The 12,460-nt window shown below is 38.4% G+C and overlaps 1 protein-coding gene across 1 annotated transcript in view; it reads right to left on the bottom strand.

Annotated features, from left to right (window-relative positions):
• CLEC1A (C-type lectin domain family 1, member A) overlaps positions 1 to 11,770 on the bottom strand; it is a 37,599-nt gene extending 25,829 nt beyond the window's left edge. The window contains exons 1-2 of the mRNA XM_012652144.1: positions 11,526 to 11,770; positions 819 to 917 (exon numbers count right to left, since the gene is read on the bottom strand). Coding sequence (XP_012507598.1) covers positions 819 to 917; positions 11,526 to 11,736 — 310 coding nt within the window. The 5' untranslated portion in view covers positions 11,737 to 11,770. The remainder of the gene's footprint in view (positions 1 to 818; positions 918 to 11,525) is intronic.
• Positions 11,771 to 12,460: the final 690 nt, after the last annotated feature.

Genomic DNA, 12,460 nt, shown 5'->3' with positions numbered 1-12,460 from the left:
AACCATGAGAGTTGCTAAGAAGAATGGTTGCAAAACAATAGTTGTAGCATAATGAAGTAAACATTTTGAGATCAGGAGGAAATAATAAACTGTTTTTCAAATTTAAAAGTTACCAGCACAAATAAAAGTTCTAAAATTTCCTATAAACACTCAATTTTTGACGTTAACACCTGCTCGTCTATGTGAATTTTTGCCTTGAGCCACCTTCTTCAACTGTTTGGGAAGCACTGCTGTAAGATCTGGTGAGGCAAATTCACCCACTTCCTTTTTCAAGCTTTTGTACTTGTCCTTACTAGCTTGAAATTTAAAGATTTTTATAGATACATTCTTTCCTGTTTGATTTCCACAAGTTTTTGCAAAATGACTCTATAATGTCCTGGACTTTTTGAAAAATGTCACAGTAATTAAGGAGCTTATCTCCTTAAACTGACGGTGTGGGATAAATAAAAGCTCTTTCCTCTGCACTAGCCTTTTGAGCCATGCATACTGACAGCACAAACCACTGCCACTATATTTTGTGGAATGGGAGAAAGCTGAAGTGTGTATTTATTTAGAAATGATTCTTTTAAATATTGACATATAAACAGACAAAAAGCCGTATAATCTTAAACAGAAGGTTTAATTCTAGTTGGCAAACAATTGTTGTATTTTAATGTTTCTTTTACTGCTCATCATTTAAATAGTTGCTATTAAAAAAAGATACAATGAATTATCTGCAGGCTCCAGAAGTAAAGAAAAAAAAAATTCATAGTAAGCGTTTCTCATCCTAGACAAACCTTGGAACCAGGATCCTCCCCCAAGTCAGAGCGCAGACTTACACACAAGCCCCAGGACTGCCAGGCCTATCAGCAGCACCAAGCACAAAGCCAGCAGGGTCAGGCCTACCGGACGCCAAGCTGGAGAGAGAGTCCCGTGCTCTGCAGGGAACAGAAGAGAAAGCAGAGTTTGGCTTTTTCTTCCTCTTAGAGTTAAGTTGGTGGCAAACAAGAGGAGTAATTTCTGGAGAGAACAAATTAGGCAGGATAACGATAACCACGGCTACATAAAGTACCCTCTGTCCTCAGAAACATCATCATAAGGCTCAATGCTGAGCCTCACTTAACACAGCCAGGTTCTTTCACAAGCCCCACTCATTTCTATCCCCTCTTTAGTCCTACTTTGCACTGAATCACATTATGCATTCCCATTATCATTGTATGGTTGTTTACATAACCTGTTTGTCAAAATTCTAATTATGAATTCCTTAAGATTGGGGGGGTGTCTGCTACCTGCCATGTGATGTTATACCACAATCAGGTTGGGAAGTAAACTACGTTATATTGGGTTAATAAAAAAAAATCCATTTAATGAAATTTTATGGTTTGTAGGGCATGATTCACCAAGCCTCTTAAAGGAATTTAAGCAAAAAAAGGTCAGAGTTCTGTCCTCAAAAGACTCATGAAAATGTCTGAAATGGAGTCTGAGAATACCCGAAACTTACCAATGAATAACTTTTCACATCAACGGGGGAAAAAAATGAAATGAATTTGTTGTTATTCTAGCAAAGTACACCCTCAACTTCCATATAAACATCTTTAAAAGGCAAATTGCGTATCAGTAATGGGACATGACCATTTTGCTGTTTCTCTTTGGGGCTTCTTGGTTAAAGTCCCTCTTTTGTAAGAATGTTGTTTTTTTATTCATTTGATTTATATTAATATTTCTCCAGAAATATATTATAAATAAATGTGATCAATTTCTCAAAGATGTATTTAATGAATTATCTCAATTTTTGCACCTGTTAAGTAATTTAAAAAATCGTAGCAAACATCCTTTCCTTGCACACCGGTACCACAAGTTTGACTTGTAATTGCAGGGGCTGCACGGTAAGTCAAGAGCGGACTCATCACCTAGTGAGGTCACCTATCCGGGTCTGAACAACCTGAGATATCTGACAGGGAAGACAGTCAGGTGCAGGTAGCCTCTAGCATTGTGAGGAAATGAAACAGAGAGTAAAACCTTCAAAGAAACTCTGATCGCTTCATGACCTGTGAGCTCCACTTCACTGAAAATTTACGTCAGTGGCTGGGCACGGTGGCTCATGCCTGTAATCCTAGCACTCTGGGAGGCCAAGGCGGGAGGATTGCTTGAGGTCAGGAGTTCGAGACCAGCCTGAGCAAGACCCTATCTCTACTAAAAACAAAAAAATTAGGCAGGCATCGTGGCTTATGCCTATAGTCCCAGCTACTCAGGAGGCTGAGGCAGGAGGATCGCTTGAGCACAGGAGTTGGAGGCTGCAGTGAGCTATGATGACGCCACTGCACTCTACCCAGGACAACAGAGCAAGACTCTGTCTCAAAAAAAAAAAAAAAAAAGAATTCGAGTTAGGTTCTAAAACAGATTTAAGAAACATAAATTCTTTTCCTCCTAGCAAGGTCCTCTGCATAATACATTCTAGGCACAGAGATTTGTACTAAACATTATTTCCAAATGGGGAACTAATCACATGGATGTTTCTAGATTTCAGAGATACAAGTGCATCTGTGGTCTCACCACCCCTTTACTTTTCCACATATCTCTTATGACCATTAAATACATTATATGATCTTACTTATTCCTTTCGGCTTGTTTCTGTCTTACTCCAGCAGAAAGTAAGTTCCTTCTTGGGAAAGACAGTTATCTATTTAACCACTATTGTAGCCCAGCACCTAGAGTAGCAGTTGAAATAGGCTCAATTAAAGTTGAATGAATGAATATGTCCATTATATATAAATGTCTGTGATATATGCCTAGCTACTGCTACTCAAACCTATTCATATTAATGCACACCTCCAAAGGCATATTTTGAAAATTCTGTTCATTTTTATGATTAATATTTCCCTTGCCAAAATTACAAACAAGAAGGTAAAGGAAAATAAAAACTATGGAAATTAACCAAACTATTATCCCTTTAAAAATCTGCTTTCTGCTCCATAATACTGGGGACATGGGAGGTGTTGATTTTCAGCCCAAAGGACCAAAATGATTGAACTTACACCCTTACTGTGAAGTGAGGGCCTGGACTTTAGAACATTTTTCAGGAATAATTATATCCATTAAAAGAACAAATACATAAGCCTTCCTGAGATTAACTCTAGGACAGAGAAAGAAAGAACTATAGTATGTCTTCTGCTAAGGAATCAAAAATCATCTCCAAAGGAATCATCTTTCTCTGATCAAATTTTCACATTTGGAAGTTTTTCTTCTCTCTTTCTCCCTTACTCGATATTCACAATCCCTATGTTTTGTCTAAAGACATAGAGAGGCCGGGCGCGGTGGCTCACGCCTGTAATCCTAGCTCTCTGGGAGGCCGAGGCGGGCGGATTGTTTGAGCTCAAGAGTTCGAGACCAGCCTGAGCAAGAGCGAGACCCCGTCTCTACTAAAAATAGAAAGAAATTAATTGGACAACTAAAAATATATAGAAAAAATTAGCCGGGCATGGTGGCGCATGCCTGTAGTCCCAGCTACTCGGGAGGCTGAGGCAGGAGGATCGCTTGAGCCCAGGAGTTTGAGGTTGCTGTGAGCTAGGGTGATGCCACGGCACTCTACCCCAGGCAACACAGTGAGACTCTGTCTCAAAAAAAAAAAAAGACACAGAGAAACACTATCCTAAGGAGTTCATTTCCTAGGAAACCAAGCTGCCATGATGGAAAGACTATGAAGTTGAATGTTTCACTTTTTCTTTTTCTTTGATGTTATTTTTCCCTCTAGGTGTTTTTCTTCTAACTGTGAGTCTAATGTTTCTGAGTTTGATTTCAAGTGCTCCTAATCATACTGAGGCTTCTCTCTAGGGACCACCCCCACCCAAACATGAGACAGATTTTCACAAAAATAAGTTGCCTGGGAGGTGCTTGAGTTTGGCTTGGCTTTATTGTGGTTTTATTTTTTGGAAGAGAACCGTTGTGTTGTCTCCTTAGGCACGTTTAGAAAGAGGTGTGGACAGTCTAAGGAACAGCATAAACATCCCTAGGAATAATAAGATATATATAGAAAAAAAAAACCCTTTCCTGTTTCCTCTTACTATAACCATACTATAAAAGGCTAGAGTGCTGGGGTCAAGTTTTGAATACAAATTCCTTTGTAGTTATACGAAACTTTGTGGATGAGAAGAGTTGTCATACTTGAGCAGTTATTCTTCATTAGGCATCAGAGAGGGAAAAGTTTGTATTCCACCAAGCCCAGGGCCTACAACAAATTTAGCAGACATTACCAGTCTATCAGTATGCCTCTGAAGTGCAAAGAATTTTAAAAGCTGCGATAGATACAGAGTTTAAATAATGTGCACAATGCAAACTAGTGGCAGAGCCAGAATTAAACTGCCATGCTTAACACTATACTTTGCACACTTCTCTATGAACCAGGAGTCACAGAGAAATGGGGGCAAAACCGGTGACAATATATATATTTCAGAAAATATTTCTCTGATCCTTAGATCACTGTACTTTTAACAATTTTTGAATAATGAGATATTGCTTATAGCTCATGTCTGTATATTTTTGATGTATGTTTAAATTTAAATGGCTTTTCAGCAACTTCTCTGTCTCCTTAATCATTACATATGGTACATAGCATACATCTTTATGTGAACCTGTCTGAATTCAGTAGATTAAGGCTGCTTTTTCTGTTTTCATGAAAATGCAGGTTTCCTTTCTCTTACGAATCCACTAATATTTTAAGTATTGCTATTTTAATTTTCTCTAAATATAAAGGCATATTATCCTTCCTATTATTTGAAGAGTATACATCTAAGAACATATGAGTTATTTCCAAAATAGCACTGAGTATCCAATTCACAATAATTAGAGTAAAATGTAGATGAGTCAATTTTATATTCCAATCAATGGATTTTGTTTACTGAAATATAGTTCAAAATAATGTTATCATTAATGATAAATGCTAAAATTCCTTGGGTTATGGAGATGAATGCTTTATGGGAATGTTCTCATTCTCACAGACACTCTATATGGTAGAAATTATTATCCCATTTTACAGGTGGGGAACTGAGGCCTAGAGGGGTTAAACACCTTATTCAGGAACACACAGCTACTGATAATAATAGTTACTGAGTTACTGAATATATACAATTTAAGTTCATTGAAAGTTCTCAAAAATTATTCAGGAGGGCAAATATCTTTACTTGGATAAGAAACTTGAATTACTGAGAAGTTACTTAACTTGCCTAGGGTTGCATAGATGGTAAAGAATGGAGCTACCCTAGCATACCAATTCCAGAGCTGGACATTTTTAATAATTTTCTATCCTCCCAACAAATCTCATGGTCATGTTTGCCCTTATATGACAGTCCCATCTGGCATTATAGAAAGTGCCAGTGTCTGGCACTTGCAACTTTTCACTTCTGTGTGTGAAATATTTTAGTAACAGCCACCCTAAATCATATTAATACATTCTCCATTCTACCAGCAAGATGAACTTTTTGAAATATGAATTTAATCATGCCTCCTCTCTTCCATAAGGAGGTAAGTTTCCCAAGCCCATCCCTTTTCAGTCAAAATTTCTTAGCTTGCTATATCAGGCTTCTTATAATAGGACCCCAGCTTATTTTTTAGCCCCATCTGCCCAGATCTCCTCAGATAACCCCTCCCTTTGAGGACATACTATTCCTCAGCTCAGTGGCCCTCCTTGACCCCTCATAGTAGACTCTCTGATGATTCCCGAAAGTATCTTATCCTGACCTAAATCTAATCCAAAATGAGCACCTCATCTTTATACTCAGAACTCTTATCTTTCTTACTTTTACTCCTTAAACATGGTACCTCTGACACACGCACCAAGCTAGTTCTAGCCTCCCCTCTCTGCCTTCATCTCTGCACTTGTGGTTCTTGCTATGATAGAGTCAAGGGCCCCATCATGCTCTGCCTGGAAAACCTGTACTGAGCCTCCCAAATCCAAACCCCATGGCACCTCCTCTACTAATTCACAAAACTAAACACAGTCAGTAACTCACTCATTCCTACATTGGTTCTGTGGTCTTCGACATAGATTGAATGGCATGGAATGGCATTTTACCATTAACTATTCATTCAGATTATTTCTCCCACTTCTCTAAGCACCTCAAAATCAGGGTCTTCTAGTGCCTACCATAATTTTTAGTATTTAGTAGGTATGCTTTAAAGATGTGTTGAATCAATCAGAAGTGATTTATGTCAGAACTTTGTGATGAGGGATTTATGCTGTAGTTGAGGAAATGAAACAAACGAGCTGGGTAAAATTCAGTAGTATTGTAATTAATGTGAGTATGGGAAAAGAGGAACTTGAATTTATGATTAAATGTGTTTTTCAAATTATTTAACCAAAGTAGTTTTTCATATTCTTTTGATAGGATAACAGTTAGTCTCCAGCAGGATCTTAGCCTATCAGTTAATTCATCCTCTCTCCTTATCACATTGGTGTTTTTGTTGTTTTGTTTGCCTCTCCTAAAAGCCTTAGATAAAATTTAAAAATTATTTTAGACTATTAAATGTATTTCGCATATTATGGACAATGTGCGTTGTGCTACCTTTTCTCATAACTATGATACATGAATACTTGGGAGCTTTTAGAAATCATTCTTGTACAAGGAACATAACGATTACATACATTTTACATTAAAGGACTTCTTCTGTCATTGAGTCTTTGGTATTTTCAAGCTTTTCCCAGTGAAAGGATGCTGCTGACTGACCCATATGTTAATGTTTAAGATATGCAATTACCATCCCAGTGATGTCTGTCAGTTTAAATGGGATTTGAGGATGTTGTAATTTGCTCATTTCAACAGAAATTTTTAAAAATTCCAGTCTGCTCAACAAATCATATAGGTAGGACAAAAGAGAAGGTCATTTTTAAACAGGTAGGTTTTTTTTCTGTCCCCTTAAATGTCTATGAAATTTTTCACTGATAATATTTAAAATAATATAGTTACCTAAGTATATCCCTAATACCTATCTATTATTAATAATTACACTTTTATGAAATTACTGTATTGAGACTTCTTGATTTGTGGCTCTCTTAAAATCACCTCTGTATTTGATGTATTATGATAAGGACAAGAAAAATGGTGTAATTACAGAAAGGTGTAGAGAGTGATCAAAAATAGAAGATAGGATTAGTATTAATTGAATGGATGCATATGACCATGGATTAGAAGGACAAATGAGACTCCTTCCTTTTGAGAAATTACATTTTTTTCCCCTAGGGAAATATATAAAATACCTCTATAGGCAATTTTCTTCTTTCCCCCTGTTCATTTGACTTTCCATTCCCAGAAATGCAGTTTCTCACTGTCAGCTGAACTTTCTGATCAGCATATCTTTTTCATAAGAAAGGGCTAACTCACAAAGCTCAAGAAACACATACTTACAATTTGCTAATAATCTTGTCACTTGAAAGTCATACACACACACACACACACACACACACACATACACACATACCTACGTATGACGCAGAATTTCACTTAAATTTCAAACTCCAAAATAAACATTTCTATGAAGAGTTCTTGCATCACACAATGGCAAAAGATAAACTCTTCTGACTTGGCTAGTTTTTGTTTTAGTAGTCTTTCTAAACACAGCTGCTACAATTTCCAATAAATAAAGAACAGCATCCAACCTCCTTGGAAAAAGTGTGTCCTTCTCCTAGTTATTAGAAAATTCCACACCAAATAGTAAGTTTTCTCAAATCATAGAAATAAATACAGCATCACATTTAACTTGACGTGACTCCTACAACTGAACATAAATGTCTTTCAGAGTATAAGCAGAAAACAATCAAAATTGCATCAAATGACATACTGATCGAAATAGCTTAAAGTGGGCAAGTAGACTAAGCAGTGCAGCCTCAGACTTAAGCTCTTGGGAGTGACCCTATTTTGCAGGCCCGCTTTTTAACACTGAGATAAGCAGCTCTCACGTTGTCTGTGGATAACTCTTGAAGGAGGGAGTTTGTCCTTCCCACCACCCACTTCACAGGCAGTATCGACTCCAAGACTCCAAGCCGTGGCTTGCCACCTGGCGGCTGCCCTGGGGCCCCAAAGGACAGTTTCTCAGCAGCAACAGGGCCCCGGGCAAAGGCTCCCGCTGGGCAAGTGGCCAGAACTCATTCGCCCCTCTCCCCAGGTTGGGTCCCTTCAATGCAAGCCGAGTGTTTGCTTTACGCATGGTAGGCAGCCAACAGTCATTCATGGCAGTAAGGAATAATATTATCCACATTTCACACGGAGTCTGGAGGATGGGTCGAGGACACAAGTTCTCCTTACTGCCCTCTGCCCCAGTCCAAGCCCGGTTATGCCCTCCCGGGCACCTCCAGGGCACCTCCAGGCCAGGGCCGCAACCCCTGGGGACGATGTTGAGCGCGCACAATTGAGCATGCGCTGCTGCCGGGCCGTCCGCTTTACGTCCCGAGCGAGACAGGTCGCAAAGCTGCCCGCACTCCCTCCGCCCCGCCGGCGCGGAGAGCCGGGAGCGCTGCTTTGTCTCCCTGAGCTGCTTTTCAGTCTGCAATTGAGTTAGAACCTCCCACATCTTAAAAAATAATTAAAAAAATTTTTGGCTCAACTCTGTAATACCTCAATAATAACCCTTTATATCTTAAAAAATAGAGAAAGAAAAAAAAGAAAATAGTTTATTTTACTACTTAACCATCAGTTACTTTTTAAACCACTGCTATCAAAAATAATTTATTTTCCTCCTTACTGCTGAAACAATATATTGTTTTTAGTCTTCCTCTTAAACTCTCTGCAGTATTTATTGTTTATCATTTTTAAAACTCACTAGTCATTACCAATGACTTTTCCATTACTCTTGAATTTGTTGTCTCTTGACATGCTGGATGCCTCGCTCTCCCAGAGCCCTGCGTCTGCCACTCTCTCCCCTCGGTTCTCAGTAGCTCCTGTTGGAATCTTTTGCTCTTCATACTGCTCGATTGTTGATATTCCCTAAGATTCTCTCCTTGTCACTCTTCTGTTGTCTTTTCATTTTACATTCCCTCTCTCAGTAATCTCACTTCCTTACATTTAAGCTACTACTTATTTTATTTAACTACTTAATTTAATTCTTATGCCAACAATTTATATATCTATTTATATATATATATGTGTGTATATATATATATATATATATAGCTCAGAATTCTTCCCCCAGCCTAAATCCTACATATACAAGTGTCTTTGGGCAACTTGGATAAATTTGTCTCTCATTTTTACTTTCTATCTTCTGAATTGTTTGGCATTTCTTAACACAAACATGATTGTTATGTTGAGATAATAAAAATTTAGAAAATGAATGTATAGGATTCATTTTTGTTACTTCTAAAGAAAAAAATAAACATTGCCCACTCATAATTGTACCACAGCATTATGTTGAATCTGAGTGCTCCACATTGCCAAAAATTCTCACTGATTGCTTCCCTGTTATTTTAAACAGCAAAAGTATATATCAGATATATTTACCTGAGAAATAATTAGACTGCCATAGTGACATTCCTCTAAATATTTGGATTATCACAAAAAGAGGAAAACAAGATATCAAACATGTAGAGTAAGATAATGCTTTCCAGATGTTTGCCTCCAAGACACTTCTTTGTAACCTCCACTCCTACTGTTTCAATTTCCATTTCTCACAAAGAGGTGCCAGATGTTGCAGTTAGTGTTTTATCTTGCTCTGCTTCCCCCTCCACCCTTCACCCTCAGCAGAACTTCTCTGTACACACTGTTCCTGATTATGCTGATTGCTAATCCTTGAGAGAGTTCCTGTCTCCAATCAAAGGTGAAAAATGAAGTTATACACAAGCCACTCAAAACCACAGCCTAACAACTGACTCTTCATAAGGTTTGTTGGAGAAAAACACTTTGAATCCTATTACGCATATCCTGTGGCTACAGAAACTGACATTCCCGCTGTTGTCACTTAGCTTCATGTCAAAGAGGCTGGAAATCCCCGATATCCCCTAACAGCTTTACTGAGTGGTTTAGTTAATAAAAAAAAAAGTCATATCAGTAGATCTCAGGTAGGGGATCACTCAATGAATAGAAAGTGAATGGAAACATTTAGTAGGGGAAAAGTTATTTGAAAAAGAAAAGAAGGAAGAGAACAGTTTTTTAAAAATGATATGTCCAGATTTACAGAGGTGAAGAAATATTGGATCTGGTGAGAAGGGAAGGGATATATTAAGATACAGGCAATGAATGCAGATCTGTGTAATGTAGACTGACACAAAACTGCTGAACAGAAGGCTTTAGGAATTCTCAGGGAATGGGATATTGAAAGGAACTCACATTTTTGGAGTGTCTGTAATGTACCAAGTACTTTACATACTTTATCACTCTTAGTACTCATAGCCACCTTATAAGGGAGGTCTTGTTACTTTTATTTAATATTTGTTCAAGTTAATATGAATTAATAGGCATATAAGTACATAAAACAATGCCTGGCACATAATAAGCACGATACACGTGTTTGCTGTCATTAACATTTTATAAATGAAGAATGTGAAGCTCCAGAATATTTAAGTAACTTGTCCCAGATCACACAGATGGCAAGTGGCATACCTGGTGTTAGGCCTAGAACTTAGTCCTGTCTATGTTATGGTGTGAGGCCTTTTCAACTAGAAGTCAGGGCACATTTCTGCTTTACAGTGACTGAGTGGCCCAGGAAATAAGATCTGTCTCTGTGTGTGAATTATGGCACTGATTAGAACTGAAAAAAAATTATTACTATGTCATAGGGTGAATAATTGAAAATAAAATTATGACAGCTAAGTGTAACTAAAATTAAATACTTTTATAATATGATTCCATCTTCTCAATAATATTCTGAGATTAATAGAATGAAAAGGAATGGGGATTGGATGTAACTGAATATGAGGCCACCATTTAGATTATCAAATCACAGAATCTCAGAGCTGAAAGGACTTCAGAAAGCATTTGCTTTAATCACCCTTCATTTCACAGATGATAGAACTAAACACTTGATGTTGACATGAATCTCCCAAGGTCTCACGTCAAGATGCAAAATTATTAGAACAAAGTACCAGGGTTAATTTATCTACTTGGAAATCTTCCTCTAAAGCCATGAGTTCAAAACTAGCAAAAAGGTAGCCCATATAAAGTGAAATTTCCAAATCGGATCACAGATGGTAAACACAACAGTGCCTGATTTAGTCTTCATAGGAAAGTGGCTAGGAGAAGGGATGTCGCTTTAATTATACATACAATTTCACCTTTGTATGCTATACCTGTGTGGAAAAAACAACACACCCTCAACTGCAAACCACTGTGCTAGCAATAGAATTTCAGAAAAAACAAACATCTCTGTATATATATGCTGAGTTTAAATTTCCAGATGTTCACATCTGTGACATTAAGTTGTGGAAAGTACGCAGTTACACATCACTGTAAATCATGAAAACATTTCCTCTCCTTCCTCCAATTTTATACATTCCTAGGAGAGGTAGCTCATCTTGTGCATTTCTCAAGAGCTCTGGTCTATTTGGACTCCAGGAGACAGAGTACCTGTGTGCCCGGGCTCTGGCCGCCGGGCTGCAGCAGAGGCTCGAGAATGCAGGCTCATGGTGGTGTCCCCATCATCATCCAGCATGTCCCTTGTGCTGCTGAACTTGGCCTGCATCGGGTTCCTGCAGGGGTGAGGGCTAGTTGTGATCAGACTGCCCCAAGCCGCCTGGCTACTGTGAGCTAGTTCAGGAAACAAGGCACTGAAAGGCATTCCTAATGTTCTCTCCCAGCAAGTAGCAGGGGAAATCTCTGACTCCAGTTCCTGCCTGGAGAGGCCCAGCCCCTCTCCTGTGAGCTTGTACTCTGAGTGCCAAATTGGTCAGGCTCAAGGGAAATAGCACGTGTTGTCTGTATGGGCGGTCTCTGTCTGAGCAGTTATCCAAACGGTTGCCCTACTCAAATCTCTTTTGTTATCTGTTTACGCTGCTCATACATGTAACTACAGTGTAAAGAAAGCAAGGCCTTACAGTAGCCCTGTGGTTCCTTCAGACTTTGCAGATTGATATTAATAACCAGTCTGGGGACATATATCCTCATTGCTTACCCACCATACATGGAATCACTTAGAGTGTTTTTGACACATTAACTGTCATGTGAGTTGTAGTTAAGTCACACTACTTTTGAGCCTCATGAAGCATATGTAACTCACGTGTCTCTTTACCTTGGGAGCTACGTGTTGCACAGGCAACTCACGCTGCCATGCTACAACATACATGTTACTTGATAGGTGGCCCCCCGGGCAAAACCCTGCGGTTGATTTGTGAAAATCTTACATGTTGATGTCCTTATTGTTACAATTAATATTGACAATTTAATTCTAAAAATGTAGATTAAATGAACAGAAGTCAATAACAAATTTTTCATTCAATTAGAAAGGTTCATTTTGTTTTCGAAGTTTTTATCCTATTTTCGTAATAAAACACTGTGGCCCAAGG

This window comes from Propithecus coquereli, unplaced genomic scaffold (assembly GCF_000956105.1).
Source record: "Propithecus coquereli isolate 6110/MARCELLA unplaced genomic scaffold, Pcoq_1.0 Scaffold380, whole genome shotgun sequence".
Taxonomy (NCBI): Eukaryota; Metazoa; Chordata; class Mammalia; order Primates; family Indriidae; genus Propithecus; species Propithecus coquereli.
Note: the sequence above shows the minus strand (reverse complement) of the source record. Positions and strands in the feature narration are given on the sequence as shown.